At 42.9% G+C, this 19,958-nt stretch overlaps 1 protein-coding gene across 1 annotated transcript; it reads left to right on the forward strand.

Annotated features, from left to right (window-relative positions):
• The first annotated feature begins 11,944 nt into the window (after window positions 1–11,944).
• Window positions 11,945–13,339, forward strand: LOC119652465. Its single transcript, XM_038056631.1, has 2 exons — window positions 11,945–12,467; window positions 12,561–13,339. The coding sequence occupies exons 1-2, from the start codon at window positions 11,977–11,979 to the stop codon at window positions 12,808–12,810; spliced, it is 741 nt and encodes a 246-aa protein (XP_037912559.1). The 5' UTR covers window positions 11,945–11,976; the 3' UTR covers window positions 12,811–13,339.
• The last annotated feature ends 6,619 nt before the right edge of the window (window positions 13,340–19,958 follow it).

Genomic DNA, 19,958 nt, shown 5'->3' on the forward strand with positions numbered 1-19,958 from the left:
TTGTACCAACTGGTCCTCTAGGTTGGGGGTTGCGTAAGGCTGACAACCCTACACGGAAAACCGAAGATACGAAACCACAACAGGAGGAAGCGAAAGCGATAAGTAGTATTCGGAAGCAAAAGTCGGCAATAAGATAATCAGCGGCAGCGCACATAGTCGAGGAAGCCCATACCATTCAATCTTGAGCTCTTGCGTCATACAAACCGAACGACAATCGTGGGCCCTTGGGAAAGTCTAGAAATTTTGAGAGAAGACGCGACGCGGTTATTAAACACAGATTCCGGTAATTGCCCCTCAAAATTAATAAAATTAGGTAATTAGGTTAATAATTTCATGTTTTTTTTTATAAAAAGTAATTTAGGTAATTAGTGTTTAAGTATAGAAAGAACCGTATAATCGCAATTATTTTTAGTTGCGGGGGTAAGTTGCTCCCGAAATATATATCTACACTGTGAAATAAAAAACGTAGTTTGGAGTAAACTACTGGTCTATCAATTTCAACAACTTTAAACGGCACTGGTCAAACGGGAAGAATAAAGATAGGAGACTACAACTACGAGACCGTTGATAATTTCTCCTATTTAGGGTCGAAAATCACAACCGATAACAGCTACGATAATGAAATCCGCGCACGGTTGTTGGCAGCCAACAGAGCCTATTTCAGTTTACAAAAACTGTTCCGCTCGAAACGTCTCACCATAGGGTCAATGTTCTAACTATACAAAACTATGATCTTGCCACTCCTCATGAATTCCTCGGAAACTTGGGTTCTTGGTAAAAAAAATTGCGAACTCTTGGCCGCGTTTGAGAGAAGAATCCTCTGAAGAATTTTTCGCCCCCTACATGAGGATGGACGATTCCGTAGCCTACACAATGACGAAATCTATGCGCGATACCATGACCGTCCGGTTGTGTATAAAATCCGGCTCAATAGGTTACGGTGGGCGGGTCACTTAATCCGTATGGATGAGGATGATCCAGCCCGGAAAGTTTATAAGGGCAATATCTATGGTAGGAAAAGAAGACGAGGCAGACCTTGCCTGAGATGGAGCGATGGCGTTGGTCAGGACGCCAGACAGCTTTTAGGGATATCGAATTGGTGGACCTCGGCGCAAAACCGGGATTAAAGTAGGCCTAGACCGGATGCCGGTTGTTGTGCCGTTGATGATGATGATGATCGAACAAGGACCCAGTTCTATGGAACCCCAACTTAGCAGATACCGCTGCCATCTGGTGTTGGGTCGGCACCTCCTTAGGATTCTTGCCGAAAGTTGGGGGGAGGGCTTTGTTTGAGTTCGATGTTTAAGGGTTATGTTTTCTTGCGTCTTGCTAACACTGAATGAAACGATGCCGAACTAACGCCTAAAAGACGTGGATAAAGCGTGTAGCACAATGACAGAGTACAGATCAGTGAAAACGGAACTCCGCAGTTTGATAAACAGAAGCAAAACACTACTTACCGGACTTAATCAATGAGGTGATGGGGAAGAAAGGAGCCTGAACTACCGTCTGAATATTAACCACTTTGTATGCTTGATATGGCCGGGAAAGTACCTGGAAAGTTCATCAGAGGCAGACTCGTTGAAGCGACACGTGCTGCCGGAGGCTTATCCCCAAGACAGGTCGGTTTTAGAGTAGGAAGCGGTTTGAGCGGAAGCGCACAGCTGCCGATCTCGATGGGTGTTGTTCCTCATAACTTTGATGTCAGAAATGCTTTTAATGCTTTTTACGTCGGATGGAAAAACATTCTAAGCAATTCATTCCACCTGTCGAGCTATCTCTTAGGGATATTGTGCGACTCTCTGAGAAACCGCTTTCTGCTCAAGATGGTCACCATGTCGGGGGTAACACAAGGATCCATCCTAGACCGGACCTCTCCCTCTCTTCTTACGATAGTGTGTTAAAACTCGACATGCCAGAAGAGTCGCCCCTGGTTGATTATCAGATGATGTAGCGGAAGCGCAAAGCTGACTTGGCATAATGATGTGATGGAAAAGCAGATGGATTACTGTCCATGGGTTCAGTGTTGCACTGGTAACAACTAACCAAGTCATCCTGACTAAAAGGAGAATCCCGACCCTGTGTCCAATATCGACTAGCGAGTCGATAATCGAATTAAAACCAGCTTGTGGTTCAATCTAAGGTATTTAACCTAAGATTGAACCACAAACCAAAGATGAACTATTGAAGCTAATCAAAGTAGCAGCGGACAAATATTGGGGGTCCTACATCTAGTAGGCGAAGTCCTTTAATGAGTGAACCGGAATCTGTTCTGTTATACGGCGCGAAGATATGCCCTGAAACTATAAGCAATGAGATATATCATTCTCGGGTTTGGGTCGATTTCGTTACTTATTAGTTAGGAATTTAATATGTAAACACAATCCGACGATCTTCTTCGGGCGCTGATTTATTTGAAGACTACAATAAGAATGCAAGCTTAATATTTATACCAGTGGATGAGATACCTAACCGAGGTCCACCAATTCGATATTCCCAAAAGCTATCTGGCGTCCTCCCCTACGCCATCCAAAAGTGGCCAACCATCGAGTCAAAAGAGGTTTGGAGTTGCATTTACAGTGAGCAAACAGCTCAAGCCGCATGTCATTGACTCCAAACTTATCAACAAAAGGTTGTGTGCCATGCGCATTAGGACTCGTTTTTTCAACCTCTGGCTCATCAACGTTCACCCCCCGACTGAAATCAAGGAACATGTAGTGAAAGATGAGTTTTATGCACGCCTGCAGATACTGTTTGATTTACTCCCAAAAAACGATGTCAAAATACTGTTGGAGGATTTTAATGGCAGAATCGGAAACGAAAGCTGGGATCGGGGAACTACTGAAGGACACAGCCTCCAGAGGAATGCAGTCATAACGGTCACGGATTAATTGACTTCGTCAGCAGTAGAAACCCTGTCATAAGCTCGACATGCTTCCCGCATCGGTGCATTCACAAACAGACCTGGAAATCACCAGACGCATATACTGTCATTCAAAATTAACCACTTTCTCATTGGTAAAAGATAGGTGTCCAGTGTAATGGATGTAGGATCCTATCGAGGAGCAAACTGCGATTCAGACCGTCACTTGGCGAAGGAAACATATCGGCTGAGAATCTCCTCAGTGCACCAATCGGGAATCAGCCCTACCAAAATCTTTGCGGCTGATAAACTCCTGAGCGATGCTACGGCGCAGGCATATACAACCGCCTTGGAGAAAAAACTATCACCTATGCTACACGACATCAGCAATACAGATGGGGGAGAACTTAAAGGCACCATCAAGAAATTCGCAGAAAAAGCGAATTGACTGATTTGACGATGAATGCAGAATATCATTCGACGCAAAGAACGAAGCCTACATACAATATATCTAACATGCAACCAGAGCCAAAACAAAGAAAAGTATGACAAGCTACGGTGAATTTCGAATAGAATAATTAAACGTAAGAATCGGAAATATTTTGACGACTAGTTGCTGAACATTAATGGAAACCTAGCTAATGTAAACACCAGGCAAGCATATACACTAGTGAATACAATTGAGAACGGTTATCAACCCAACACTAGCTTCTGCAAGGACAAAGTTAGCATTAACAACCGCTGGGCCTTCTATTTTGAGGAGCTTCTAAATACGAGACCTGACGCCCCCCCCCCCCCCCACGTTTTGATCACATCCGAAATGAGGATATCCGCAATCGTTATGGGGTTGCACCGATCGTGGAAAACTTGCGAGAGAGGCGTCTTCGATGGTATGGTCACGTAATTCGTGCTAACGATAATTCACTTGCCAAGATTGGTCTGAACATCGAAGTCGATGGTAAACGACCAAAAGGCAGGCCTAAATAACGGTGGCTTGATACGTTGGATGGGGACTTAGAAGCCCCGAGAATGGACCCAGATTAGGCATTCGATAGAGCCAAATGGCGAAACCGATCACGTCGAGCCGACCCCGCTTGTGAACGAGACAAAGGCTGAAGAAAAAGAAAAAAAAATACAACAGTATAGATAGTGGAGCACTGTTCAACATAATGCTGCAATTTGATGTACCAGCTAAACTAGCACGACTGAAGAAGATGACTAACTAAATAACTTCATCTCACATTGGTATTGGTTTGATGCAGAGCGACAGACTGGCGCTGATGTCCTTCAACCTAGCACTCGAATACACTATCCGAGGCATGGGTACCAACACCAGCGGGGCGCTACAAATTAAGTCGGCACAATTGTTAGCGTACGCAGATGACATCAGTTAGTTAGTTTAGTTAACTGGGGGGAGCCGCACTTCCGAGCACTCAGGCCATTATTAGGCCCAATGTACTATTCAATGGTTTCCCGCCTACGGTGTTCACAGGGTTTAGCGAATCTGAGAACATTCTCAAGAGGAAGAGAGTGTGTAGATTCTTCATTGAAGAAAACCTTGCCAAGGTGTCTTCGTCTGAGATCTGAGGATGCCGGGCAGCTGTATAAAAAATGCAGGGCTGTCTCCTCCTCCTCCTCACATTGGCTGCACACAGCCGAAACCACTACCCCAATCTTTTCCATATGGTAGTTTAAGGGGCAGTGTCCCGTCAAAAGCCCTAATAGGGTTTTCATGTCCCACTTCTTAAGGGACAACAAAAATGCCGCTCTAGTGGCCCTAGGCTCCTTCACAAGGATTTTCGCCTGCCGGCAAGAGTCCAAATTTCTCTACTCGGTTGCGTGAATCCTTGCAATTTCACCCTTCAGAGTAGACTTGACAGTAGATGGTCGAATTCCAAGAGCTGATTCTGGCCTGACCATTGTGGATCCAGACCCTCGGCGAGCCAGTCTATCAGCCTCCTCATTACCGGCGATGTTAGAGTGCCCCGGCACCCACATCAGGAATGTTTCGTTCAGTCGGCCAAGTTTCAGCAGCACCTGATGACAACTCCACACCAACTGGCTTGATATGTTGTTGCCATTTAGTGCTGATAATACCGCCCGACTGTCGGAACAGATTCGAATGGTGCGACCCCTCCATTTTTGTCGCAGACATTCTTCTGCTGCCAATGAAATGGCATATATCTCCGCCTGGAATATGGTCGTCATTTTTCCGAGGGGTCGGGCCAGTCCTATAATCGGATCCTCCGAGAACACGCCTGCACCCGATCCATCCTCCGTGACTGACCCGTCGGTGAAGATTATTAGGTCTGTAATCTGAAAAGACTCATGGCCACTTGTCGACCATTCTTCTCTTTCGGTGATTACGGCAGTGTATGTCTTTTCAAAGACGAATCTGGAAACCATATGATCGGTCGGCATCAGGGCTACCGGATGTTTTTCAAGGAATTTCCAGATAGACGCATAACCGTGTGATTGGCCGCCTTTCCACGCCCCAATGGTATCGAGCCTATATGCGTCGTTGGCCGCTTTGCGCTTCAAGTGCCGCAGTCGGCGTAGTACTCATTGCTCGAGTAATACTTAGACAACCAAGTCTCTGAATCTGCGTTAGCAGCTTCCTGCTGTTAGCAAAGTTCAGTCTTGGCCATCAGACGATGCATGCATACATTAAAATGGGTTTTATTATGGATGTATACATCCAATATATCCATTTAGGTGAAAGTCCCCAGGTCTTACCTATCGCATTCCTACAGCATCAGAGCAATCTGCAGGATTTCTGATATTGTTCCTGGATATGATGCCTCCACGTTAACTTGGAGTCAAAATGTACTCCTAAGTACTTGACTGTTTGTGCCAGGTGGATTTCCGCCCCTGCTAAGGTGGGTAGCATATAGCTGCCCCTGCTAAGGTGGGTAGCGTATAGCTGCCACACCTGACGTTCCTAGTGAACATAACTAGTCCAGTCTTCCTAGCGTTCACCGTGAGTCCATTGCGGAGGCACCAGCTGTGGATTACATGCAGAGTTGCATTCAAGCGGTCACATACTGTGTCCGCAAACTTACCGGCAATTATTACGGCTAGGTCGTCCGCAAATGCTTGCGCGAAGACTTTTTTGTCCTCCAGGAGCCACAGCAGGGTATCCATCACCAAGAGCCATAACAGTGGAGAGAGAACCCCTCCCTGTGGGCAGCCCCTCAGACATCCTGCTTCAATAGACTTCTGGCTGACCGATATGTGGATTTTTCTCCACTTTAGCATGTGAAGGATCCAACTGATTAGCAGCGGTTCGATTCCATGCTGTCTTGCCGCATCACAAATTGCCGCAAATGAGACATAATTGAAGGCACCTTCGATGTCCATGAATGCGCCTAAGGCGTATTCTTTTTCGGACATCGCCTTTTCAATTTTTGCCGTAAGTTCATGGAGTGCTGCCTCCGTGGATTTGCCTTTCTGGTAGGCGTGTTGCCTATGGCGAAGTGGCCATTTAGGAATCTGTGTATCCCTTATGAACCGATCTACTGGTCTTTCTAGTCCTTTTAGCAGAAAGGACGTTAGGCTGATCGATCGAAAGCTTTTTGCGTCTGTGTAGGTGGGTTTTCCTGGTTTGGGAATGAACAACACCTTCACATCCCGCCATTTAATTGGAATATAAGCGTGTGCAAGGCATGCATGATATATATTCCGAATGTGTAGACCCTCCATCCATCCATTCCTTCTATTACTAGCGCAGGATTCCGAAATGGAGTGGGTGGATGTGGATCCATGCCCATCACGAAATCAATGCGTCTGTGATCCGAGAGTGTGGTATCGTTTGATACTCTCCACTCACCGATCAGAGCCGCGATGTCAGGAGATGCCACCGTGATGTCGATGACCTCCCGCCTGACCACGTTGAAGAAAGTGGGTTCATTACCCACATTTAGGATCTGCAAATCGGTTCCTACTAGATACTCTAGTAGTCTCGATCCTCTTGCATTGATGTTCGAACTTCCCCAGCATATGTGGTGAGCGTTGACATCACATCCTGCTATTACCCCCATGCCTCTACTTTTGGCATATTGGATAGCTCTGATGAATGTTCCACTGGGAACGTCTTCTGCGTCGTAGGGGAAATATGCATAGTATCTCTTCATCTCCCTGTTGACATTTTATGGTTAGCTTAGCCAATGTGGTGTCGCCATCACATAGGTCGTTAACCAGGTTAGCCTGGAAGTCTTTGGAGACTACCATGCAGGTGCGGGGTCGATCGCTTCCATTGGCATACAATAGGTCAGCATGTTGGAAGTTTAGGCCCCTGACTGCCCCACCAACAACCCACGGTTCTTGTATGAGGTATATAAATGTCTTGCAGCTATTGATCATTATGACATCAACATCATGTCTCGAAAACTGGCCGACGCGCTTAATACTCTTGATACTGCTGGGAAAGAAATTGGACTACGCATCAATGAGGGCAAAACGAACATAACGGTGCAATCAAGAAGTAGGGCGTCACCTCATTCGAGCATCAACGTAGGGGACTTTAACATCGAATTTTGTAAGCAGCTTTATTTATCTGAATAGCAGCCTGTCAAAGGACGCCAATGACGCTTACGAAGTCAAGCGACGAATATAGCTAGCGAATAACACTTTCTTCTCGGTCCTTCCCGTAATAAAATCGAAGCATGTGCACAGAAACACGCAGCTCCGTATATACAAAAGCATCCTACGACCAGTACTATGCTATGTGTGCAAAACCTGGAACCTAACTCAAGCCTCCTAAAATTTGCTAAACACATTCGAAAGGAAAGCCTTCGGCGAATTTTCCGAGCAGTTCGCGACCGTGATGGATGGCGCATCCAATACAACCATGAGTTGTATGAACTGTACGATGAGCTAGAAGTCTCGGAATCCGATAAAACAAAACCCGTTCAGCAGGGCATGTCCAGTAAATGAGCGACGACCGCATGCCTAAAAAGGTTACGAACGGACGACGAGTTGAAGAAGTGAGACTATGACGAAGGGCGAGAGCACTGTGGGAGAGCAAAATATATCCGGATGCCGAGCAACTACTAGGCTTCTAAGATTGAAGGGCACGAACGCTTGACCGAGATAATTTGAAGCCAACGATCCTGGCAGCCAGGGCCCGAAGTCGGGCTATAGTACCACGATGATGATGATGAATCTACTTTGGAGTAGGAAAAGAGATGAGTCCTAAAAAACGGTAGTCCTAGATATTATAATAAAAATTTACAAGGCTGCTATATGGTATCTAAGCCTCAAGTCCCCCCACCCCTCTCTTTATACCATGTCTAATACTCAAACTTTTCTAAATAAAGTTAACAGCAGTGTACTACTACATTCTTTAGAAATTGGCTGCAAACCCCCTAACTTTATCCAACATCTAGTATCTATCAATGCTATATAAGAGTAAGCCTATATTAGTGAAGGAAGCACCAAGCCAGGAACCGAAATTAGAATCCGGAGCGTCTGTGTTCTATGTGGCTTGGGTGAGAAATTTACATAAGTTCAATTTGATCTAGTTTAAAGGACATATACACGTACTCCACTAACAAAAATCAAAATTACTTTGTCCAAGCCATAAACTTATTCACATGTATTGCATAAAATTGAATTTATTTTGCATTCTCAATCAAACTAAATTCATCCACCTGACCTTTTACAATCTCCATTGTTTATTTTTCTTGTTAAAATTCTAAAGCGCACTGTCAGCTCTTACCCTGTTTCAATATCGTCGTGAATGAATACATCAAACTATTGATTTGACCGACCATTATGGGAAAAATCAATTAAAGCGTCAATCAATGCCTCCAAATGGATTCTATTGTTGAATAAATTGATCATTGTAACAACATTCTAGACGAAAGATACTCTGCCACATGTTATTAATGAGTTCCACAATATTACGATGTCTGTCGTATATGTGAAAGACAAGGCTAGTGGACATGAGGTCGTTTGATTAAAGTTGTAGTAATTTTGGTCGAGTTCAATGCATGAACGGTTGTTAATATGATTTAAATTATCGGCTGTAACGGCAGGTTTGCTAACATCTAAAATGTTAACATACTTTTAATGTTCTAAAAGTCCGACTTTTACATACTAATTAGGAGATACCATGTGCCATGACTAATTGAAATTGCGATGGTCAAAAGACCATCCTTAGTGGCCGGAGACTACCAAGAGGGGAGAGCTAACCCAAAAACCTAAAAAGGTGGGAAATTTTCACTGAAGCGACAACTTTGACCTATTATAACTTTGTGAGTAATAGTGCGATTTTCACCAAACCTAGTAAGATTATATATTAAACCCTATATTGCTTCATGGTGCTAGGATGAACCTGAGGGAGAGGGTTTGCAGTCAATTAATAAAAATTATAGTGATATACTATTATTCAATTCATTTGAAGAGATATCGGTATGGAGATTATTTCGGAGCCTAGGCAACATTAGTGGCAATTCCTTGATTTCTTTCAGATATTTCGGTTGTGTAGCTTCTGAGAATAGGTCCGTCAAAGAAATGATCAATTTCGACTCTCCGCACTCGCCACCAAATGTCACAACTCCAACAAATGTCACAACTAAGACCGGCTTCGGAAATTACTAACCGAGATCTTTCATTTGATACTCCACATGACTATATTTGATGAAAAACAAATGTTACACCTCCTTTTGCATGTATGGAGACCCCCTTCAATTCAATGTAAAATTATGTAACTCACTGTATGCGTGAGCGTTCACAGTTCCCACCTTTCAACCAAATTTGGCGTGAATTGCTCCAACTTTTCCTGAGAAAATTGCGTGTGATGGACAGACAGGTAGACATAACTGACTTGTACGCTCCTTCCCATGGACTTGAGTCAGCCTCATCACAGAGTCGGTTGAAGCAATAATTTTTACTTTTCGTGTTGACCCATTGAAACTTTTCGCGTGCCTGTTTCTTCGGCGTTGACTCCGCCTTCTGACGTTCCTACATTCCGTACGACACTTCGCTATTTCAGAGTTCCACCAGTAGTTAGGGTTGTGCTTCCGAGAGTGTGCACATCTTGGCATAGAAGAGTCACATGCCCGGTATATCCGCAAGAGGCAGCTTCAATGCTTTTTCTATGGCTTTTCCAGTAAACTCGGTGTTCCGCTGCAATACCTGCAGAAATTTATCCTAAATTTAGGCTAACCTGTTTCTGGTTTTTTCATGTGAGGATTTATTGTTCTGGGTCCCTTATCAATAGTAAAATATATCGCCTGGTGGTCGCTATGCGTGTACTCTTCACTAACATGCCAGTGTAGATGCTTGACCAGCGAATCACTTACGAAAGTAAGATCTACAACGGAGCCTAGTTCTCCACGCTTAAAGGAATTTACGCTTCTGATGTTAGCCAGGTTGACGTTTAGGCAGGAGAAAACCTCGAGTAGGATTCTTCCCCTTTCATTTATTTTCTGGCTTCCCCACTCCATTCCCTAAGCGTTGAAGTCGCCAGCAATAATTTTGGGGTTGCGATCTTTGGTCTCGTAGTCTATCTAGCATGAAAAGAGGGACGAAGACGGCTACGGTTTCTTACCAGGGCAGAGGCAAATCCTCAGACGCTGCCTCACCTCTGCTCTGGGAGCAGCATAACCGAAGGGGCTCGCAGGTGTTGTAAGCTCCCTTTTATAATTCATAAGACAAAACAAGGGTACGAATCATATTCAGCATAAATCCGCTTATCGTTCGGACCAAAACTTGGCCGGAGTTAGACAATTTTCTTTTTAGGGATTGAGGCGTCCTAAGTTCGCACTTGATACTCCTCAATCCCTAAAAAAAAACTATCTACCACGTTGCAATACTCTGGTATTGTCATACTTGGGGCGGCATTACAGCTGTAAACGCTGAGGTCAACGATCTTAACCCTTAAAAGAGCGTGTTCGCGGTGCTTCATTGCTTGCTGTAAGGCTCGATTATCGCAAGCCCACATCGCTGGGGACGTTTGTGTTGCTCTATCTGCCTTCGCTTCCTTTGGCAGCGTTAGCCAATCATTGCCGAGCTCCTCATGGGCTTTGTTGTAAGGACGATCAAGTTTTAGATTAAAGACCACGCGTTGGGGCTTGCCGAGCACAAACTCTACAATATTTTCTGCAACAGCCCCCAGTCAGATGACGTCGGCTTTGTCTTGCCCGCCCCTCAAATGTTCGGCAGTATTCTCGAGATCGTTACAGCGAAGAAGACGCTTTAGTTGCTGCATACTCGATGTGTTTCTTGAAGCCATCCATAAATAAATCTAGCTCTCTTCTAGGAGTTTTCCTACTATTTCATGATTGTCAATGATTTTCACGCTGCTAGAAAAGCGTAATGTTAGCACCCATAACAAGGGACCTAGCACAGAATGCTGTGGCATACCGCAAGTTGTCAATAATATTTTCAATCCATCGTCGGAGTAGCAATACACATTATAGCTTTCTCCACAAGAGAACTTCGACAACAATGCATGCGGTATCAGCTTTTGACACTGGGGGAGGGAGGGAGAATACTTCTTCGCTAAGGCATGCCGTAAAATCCTCTCGCATTGCGTGTCAACTACACCTATATGCCATTGTTGATTCAACCGCGTAGTTATAGCCCCCGAGAACTCAGACCGTTCGTGTTTTCTTACTGTATGTCAACATAGGGAAATTGTTCCTGCTATCTTGGTAGACGGATTCACCTCATATGCCTGATGAAATCAACAACTGAAATCAACGAGGCTTCGTTCACACCACCAAGAGATCGCATTCTCTCACTGTAACAGCGATTACATCAGAGCATCACTCAACATTTATTTCGCTGAAAGGTGCAGAACTATTAGATGTAGGTTAGATTTCTACTAATTAAAGTGTAACCTTTCGAAAATAAGGTTGGAAATTACAAAGAAGATTTAACAGGAGCTTCAAGAGAACAAGAGTAAGGACAGATATGTAAATTGAATTGCAATTAGCCACTAACAAAAAAAGTTGTTTCAATATCCCATTGTACTGGGAATACCATAATTACTATTCTTACCTAAGAAGATGAACAAGGATATAAATATTCGGAAAAAAGTTAGTTGGTGCCAATTGAAGTTTAGTTATCGTTTCTAAGACTTAACATATCTAACTCGCTTCGAAATGGAGAACTTGACCAGAATCTTCGGTGCTGTGGTACCAAATCCTGTTGGTATGGTTCGAAAATCATTATCGCAAAAAATTGGTCAGGTTGAAGAAGAGATTCACATTAATAGGAACCGACTCAAGAAACTCCGTATTAGACTTGGCAGCGAATTGAAAAAATCCCGCCCAGCGTCAGCCGTCCCTCTAAGTGTTGACAAGGATCTCCAAAAACGGTCAGTTTTAGTTTACAATATCAACAGAGATGCAAGCGGTTGCGATTTGGTGATGCATTTTAAATATTGCGGATGGATTGAAAGTACCGTCATGTTTGAAGAAGGCACAGAATTTTGTGGAATGGCGTGCATTACCTTCAAGCATGAAGTCAGTGCTTATATTGCATTAAGTATGAACAAGTCTCTATTTCAAGGCGTCCAAATCCGCGTTTTACCTTGGGGGTTGGAACAGGATCTTCTGATAATCAGGGCAATTGTTAAAGCATGGGGAAAATTGTAAGTATGATGGTCCAAAACCTCTATTTTATTGTCACTTTATTGCTATGTCCAAATGTACAAAGTTCTAATCTAAAATTTCTTTTTTTTCAGATTGGCCATCCAATTCCCAGCTGCGTCTCGAATCAAATACTGGCTGCGCAAGATAAATGGATTATGCAACTATCATCATAAACTCTCGAATTATTATCTTGAATTAGAGAAGTTTCGTACGGATTCAAACTCTGAAGAGGCTCGGTTACTATTCCGGCGATGTTTCGACGCGGTTCATTTTGATGAACCCCAAATGGTCCCCGACTGTGATGAAAAGTTGATCGGTGTTCAATTTCACATTATTAATTGATATTATTTTTGTTCATAATTTTATGTCTGTTAACGTTCTATCTACATTTTCACCTCGCTTTCTGATTAAAAATGTATTCCGAAATCACTTAGCATTCTGCATTTCCTCATCGTTGTTAATGTAAGTACTGCCTTTTGCCAATCGTTTCTTGTGTGATTGGTGGTGTCAGTTGCCAGGACTCCCAACTCGCCAATACTTTGAGTTCATCAAAGTAAACATAGCTTCAATAGGCCCATACGGTCAAAAAGCAGATTTCCTCCTTGCACTCCTTGAGTTCATAGATTTTTGGTTCCTCAAGGCTAACATACTTATCTGAGGATAAGTATGTTTATGCCCGTATCTATGGTAGGGCGGTAATTTCTTTCAAGGACGCATTCTGCATTGATATGGACCGTGTTTCGGAGCCTAGGCCATCTTTCAGATTTTTCAGTTGGATACGTTCTCAAAACGCAATTTTCGCAGCATGCACTCACTCCTCTAAGTTTCATCTAAAATATTATAAAAAATAAAATGAATAAGTTTCGAAATATATTAATTGAGCACTTTCATTTTCCACATTTTTTGTAAAAAAAAAATGCACCCTCTTTTCCATATATGGAGAGTCCCCTTAAACCCCATGGCACCCCCGCGGATGTCCTCGTTTCGGTTGTGATCATAGCGCCCTACGCAACATCTTTGTCTCAATTACCGCAAAACACCGTTCATTGTCTTTTATAGTCGACCAACACTCGCAACCACAGGGAGTTGACACAAATTGCAAAGAACACTAGTTGTGGAACGCCTTCCCTCTTTAAGGTTACATTGATGCATAAAGCAATTTCATAATGCAGTTCACAATGGTTGATATAATTTATTCGAGCTATTTAGCTCGCTCAGTTCTGGATAGGTCATTGTCAGGCAGCGTCTGATGAGTTGCCTCTGCCCTGGACGAAACCGTCAGTCATTTTTTGATTTTTTCGATTTTAAAGAAGACGATGTTTCTCATGGTGTTATTCCATGAATAACCGCACAGAGTGCATTGCGTCAGTTCCGCAGTTCTTGACAAATACGACCTGATTCACGGTTATTTCAATGATTTCGCGAATATAGTTGTCAAAAATCTTCATGGAATGAGAAAGCAATCGAATTGCGCGCTGATTTGAACATTTTCTTGAACTGCCAATCAAATGGTGTACCTTCCTCCCCATTGCCCGAATGCTCGAGTGCTCTCTAAATCATAGTGTTGGGTCCTAGCTCGCACTTGCCAGGGCTCAGATGTGATGTCGTCAGGTCCTGTTGCTTTCCCCGATTTCATTCCTTTTATTGCTTTCTCCCCTTCACAAGCGCTGACAGTTAAGTTCTGGTGGTTTTGTGTGAGTTCCTGTAGTTTGCGTAAACTTAGCTCCACGGTCTTTTTAAGAAATGGATTACTGTAATCAGAGCCCCACTGTAACAGTACCAGTTTATACTGAGTGCAAAGTTTAGCATTCATACAAATGGATGTAAGACCTGGCTAAATTTCTGCCGGCACCCCCGTTTCAGGCCCGAAGTTCTCTTATCCGTTTGGATGTCAACCACATCCCCCATGAAACTACCACCAGGGAGCCAACCGCTAATTATCGGACTGAAGCTACATTAACCGGGAATTCTTCTAAGACATGTCAGTTCTGAGTGTTACCTCTGTACTCATAGTACCAATATACCACTTCGCGATCAGCAATAGATTTACAAGTTGTCTTTTGAATGTGCGTAGCAAGAGAGGCGCTGACATCGGCCTCGAAAGGGATCACTGGAAGAGAAATCATTTCGGCCATCAATGCACTTAAACGGAGCAAAGCCGCTTGGCTTGATGGTCTCCGCGCTGAGTTATTAATCGCTACACCTGTAGTTAGTGCTGATCGGATAGTACGGAAATCTTGCAAATCCGAGACCTTTCCCAGAGAGCGGAAGGGGATGATCGTTAAAATTTCATAACAATTCGGGAAACCGGAAGCTAAACGCTTCAGATATAAGAGGTTTTATGTTTACCTATGTGAGGAACGATGCATGACAGTTCCGCGTGTACACAGTTAAATATTCAACTGTGAAGAAGTTAACCTTCAATGCATACAAAAAGGTCTGGAGAGAAGTAGATTCTTCATTAATGGAATTTTAATATTCGCTCCAATGTCTATTATTCTCGGTAATTATAACGTCGGTATCTTATTGCGTGTCCGGATAGCTGAGGGCTGTCGTACGGAAGGTCGCCGTTCAAATCTCGCTGGCGGCAGTGGATTTATATCGTGATTTGACGTCGGATACCAGTCGACAGCTGTGAATGAGTACCTGAGTCAAATCAGGGTAATAATCTCGGGCGAGCGTAATGCTGTCCACATTGCCTCCTACAGTGTTCTATAGTGTACCGTTACGGTCTTGAATGAAGTGCTCTAACACACTTCAACGCCCTGATCCAATATCGATTGTTGCGCCAACGATTATTATTATTATTATCTTATTTGTATGGCGTAAGATGCAGTGAATTCAGGTGAAATTGATAAGTTTGAACTGCTATAACTTTGACACTAATCGTCGAATTTCCATTAAACTTAGCGTGCGTCTGCACTATATTGTTTTCTATGCTGGTGCAATTTCCGAAAATTGGTAATATGCTATTAGTGAGTTTATTTGAGCAAATATCGGAATGAGGCATATTTTGAGGCCTACATTTCCTATAAACGGTTTCAGATTTTTGGGTTGAGTAGTTTCCGAAACTGAGTCCTGTCTCACATTAAGTGTGCACATTTTGATTCCTTACTCGCACACATTACAATTTACGGTAAACCTAAAGTTTCAGAAAGTACTAATCGAAACCTTTCATTTCATACCCCGCACGACTATATGCGGTGGAAAAAACGTTAAATCCCCTTTTGCATGTATGAGGAGCCTCCTTTAAACTCCGCCTAAATTTATATCATTCACAAATTTCCTTCGAATCGGTTTAGCTGTTTTGAAGAAAGCGCGTGTGGCAGAGATTGAATCGATTTTAATAAGGTTTTGTGTTACACAAAACCTTAAAAAGGCAGGAGTTTGACATTTGGGGAGGAGGAGGGGGTGTCCGCGTACTACCTGCCTAGATAATAACTAAAATAATCGTGGAACTCTTTAATGTGTTCCACGATTATTCGAAAGCTTGATCGACAGAAAGCAGGCACATCATTTTGGAACTGTCCACGGAATATAGATCTTTGCTTCACCTGCTGTTCATCGGTTTCAAGAAAGCTTTCGATAGCGTGAACAGGGAGCGTATCTGGAGTGCTCTACGTAGGAAGGGTATTCTGGAAAAACTAATAGCTATTATTAGAGGGACATATGATGATATGATGTCTGAAATCTGAAAATGCTGTTATCGCAACACCAAGATCAAGTTGAGACTGTTCTGTGCTAGTGTTCTTTCTGGGCGCGAAGGGAGTAGCACATGAAAAATGACTCCCACTGTTAATCAAAGGCTCCAAGCCTTCGTCAATACCTGTCTGCCTCATATCATCGGAATAGGGCCCTACCATTATCTCAAACGAAGAATTTGGTCGGGGCACAGGCTTGGCACTCGTATGCGATGTGATAGAAAGATGGAAGTGGCAGCTATGCCATGCAATGGCCCCGAGGACACTTGGCACAGAACAATAGCGTACGTATGCGAGCGTCACGGTAAATCGTAGGGGAAACTGAAGCGCATCTCAGGTAACCACGAGCGATGGTGCGTAGGTGTAGCTGACACTAAATTTCGTATCAACAGATATAATCGCTTCCGAATAGATCGCCTGTGACAAACAGGTGAACAGATAGACCTAATAAGATTTTATTTTATACCAAACCTTAAAAAGAGGCCCTTCCAAAAGATTTTTTCAACATTGTTGGAAAATTAGTCTGTTTTGGTTTTCAAAATATTTATAAGCAAATGATAAATAACACAATAGCCCGGACTCATTCGAACTATCCCTGTCTCAACGGGAGGGGATGGCTTTTAAGTGCCCAGGTTTTAAAGGAAACCATTTAAAAATTCAATTCTAGAAATTTATATCAAACTTCATAATCAAAAATCTAGAAATTATGGAAAAGGGAGAGAACAAGATTCTCATGGAAAAGGAAATGTTCTCCATCTACTTCATCTACTAAACAGCAGGAAGAATGTTATGCTCTTTTTGTTACCCATAGGCCATTTTCAATGTTGCCTCATCCAACTCTCAGTTGCCGTCAAATTCGCAATCTTACCCACAAACCAAATTTACCGCCCACTTAGAACCTTTTCGAATGACCCCATCGCTTGTTACCACGTGAACATATGGGAATATCGCTGCACGTTGTGTAGCGCTTGTTTTCTTTTCAACTGGCGCTAGTGGTCACGAGAAATAAATAGAAAAATAAAAATAAAATTGAAATTGAAACAATAGGAAGAATCAACAAAAAAACTAAAGAGAAGACATGAGTCCATAATCTCAATATAAGAGCTTAAATTGAAGTGACCTAATTTTTTATTTAGGAGTCTTCACGCTTGTGAGTCGTAGGAAACTAAATAAAAAAGACGACAGTAAACTTTGTATAATAAATCTGTTTAAATATTTTAAAATTCCTAAAAATCATCACATTCTCCCCAAAAATTATTTACATAAGCGAAAGACGACAACTATTATCTAACCATTTCGTCAGAGACATATTTTCGCCACACGTTTCCGACTAAGGTCCTGAAATTTAAATTTTCTGAAAATCTTTCCAAAAAATAAAATAACAATAATCCAAACATCAACACACCTTAGATTTGTTGAAAGCCGTTTTCATCAAATGCTTTCAGCAAATATTTACTTTCCTGAAATCAAATAAATTCTTCAGATGGAACTCAAAAAATCTATTTATTAAAAAGTTGCCTCATCTCCAATCAAATGATGGACATGGAGCTGTTTTTTCCTTCCCAATCTTTGCCCCTTTCATAATTCTCTTGAGAACACAAAGTAAAAATTTTATGTGTTACCTTGGCATTGCATTTATTCGTGTTATTCGTGTAGCATTCAACTTCAGAATTGTTTATTATTAGAATAAGATTGCGGACAGACGAGCCAAAAATGATGCCCATCTGACGACAGAACGATGGACACCATCACAAACACAAGCAAACGTTGGGTGCCCATATACGTGGAGCTACCCCCATCAATTTGTATGGCGATTTTCTAAATAAATTCCTTGTGTGCTTGTTTATTTCGCCAAATTGTTAATAACTATAAAACAGCTGCAATAAAGTTGTAGGGGCTTGTTAACGATAACGACCCTCAATGAATGAAATTCTTTCAGTCCGCGTTGGAGCGAGATTCTTTATAGTGCGATAAAATTATAATAAAGAAAGTGCTGATGTACGGATTTTTTAATGTATACAAGTATCTGAAGGAAGCGTACTAAAAATGAGACAGCTGACTCTTTGCTACCATAACGATCTTCTAAGCAGAAATTAGAGGAAAACTAGGAGAAACACGTGTGCACCGGGAGACGCCAGCAACCCAGCAGGAATAAATAAAGCTAAGCATAATTATTTTTAAAGCAGGTATACCTTCAAAGGCCTGTCATCTCAGACAATCCAGTTCGTAGAAATAACAGATGGTAGCTGGCAAGGTGTCTACCATTCTTTGGCAAGTCATGAAGAAGTAATAGAAGCTTGCTGTGACCAAATGATTAAGTGCGGAATTAGTTACTAAGGGGAGGTAGTCTATTTCCGAGGTGACAACCCCCAGGCGCTTCACTAATTTGGGAAAGAAAATTTTGGACCGGAGGATGAAGATGCATCAATTGTTCTTAGGGCCATCGACTAATTTTTGTGGTTCCCGTAATGTCTGTCACGTTATAAACACAATCGTTACGAAACCTATGCCCTACCCAATCACATTTCCAGCACCCTCGAGGACATATAGCTGCCATCAGTAAATGGTTGAAATATTTATTCTGAGTTTTCTTCTTTTTCTGCATGGTTTGAACCACACTATGTGAGAGTCCCAGGACATCAAGAGAACCCGTGAGGGATTCGGGTGCAATACCTTTAGCTGACAATACTCTTTACTATTATTAGCGCATTCGAAAGAGAAGATGCAAGCGTGTCTGGAATCATCCAGATACCCACAAAAAATTCCTCAAAGTCTTCACGCAAGCATGAACTCAAACAGGATTATATCCCAAAAATCGCTACACAGCGAATCAAAAATGGGAAAATATGGATAGTTAAGAATCAATACTTTTTTTCTTTTCTGTTTTTAAGTAGGACATGTACATATGGGAGGGCCCTATCATTGACCTCATGTACATGTACACCGCATTGGCAAGGGGAACTACCTGGTATGTCAGTGAACATTACACCCACAACCACAACCAGGCGATCTTTATTAAAGTCGCTGGTCGGCCAATTTGCGGGTTGAATGCTCGAAGAAAGCGAGTAGGGATGGCGGGCTGGACGACGAGGGCGTTCGAGCAGGATACGTTCTCTGAAGCTCTGGCGAGTCATGACGACCTGAATGGCACGGCGACCGAAATGGCATCGAGAATCACGCGATGGGTGACCGTGGCATGCGACACTGTTATGCCCAGAGGTGAGAGTTTGCAAGCAAACAGCCAAACTATTAATGGAATAGCGAAATCGCAGAGCTAAGATCGGCATGCCATCGAGCAAGAAGGCAATTCCAGCGATCCAGGGGAAGACCCGATCACGAAGAGCGCGAACGGGATTATAGGACTTTGCGTGGCAGAATAAAGGAGAAGTAGGAAAAGAAAGAGGGAGTAAGTTGCTTCCCATTTGGTCCGGTCCAGCATTAAGTTGATGCGGACTTAGGACCCCATCATTCTCAAAACGAAGAATAAAGGAGGCCATTCGTTGGAGCCAAAAAAATTGCTTTAGGCACACATAAACCCTCGGGGCATGCCTCAGGTGACCTGTCCACGGCTTCTACAAAAAATTTTAACCACGCTGTTTCCTCACCATACGGGGAGCAGGTATCAAATGGAGGCCCAATTCGAGGTGAATGTAATACCTTGCGTTACCGAGGAGGAACTTCTTTGCTCCCAATTGTGAAAGACGGGAATGGTCTTGCGGATGAACAATATGGATTCCGGAAAGCTCGCCCTACCGTAGGCGCGGTGGGAAGAGTGGTGGACTTGGCTTG

This window comes from Hermetia illucens, chromosome 3 (genome assembly GCF_905115235.1).
Source record: "Hermetia illucens chromosome 3, iHerIll2.2.curated.20191125, whole genome shotgun sequence".
Classification (NCBI taxonomy): Eukaryota; Metazoa; Arthropoda; class Insecta; order Diptera; family Stratiomyidae; genus Hermetia; species Hermetia illucens.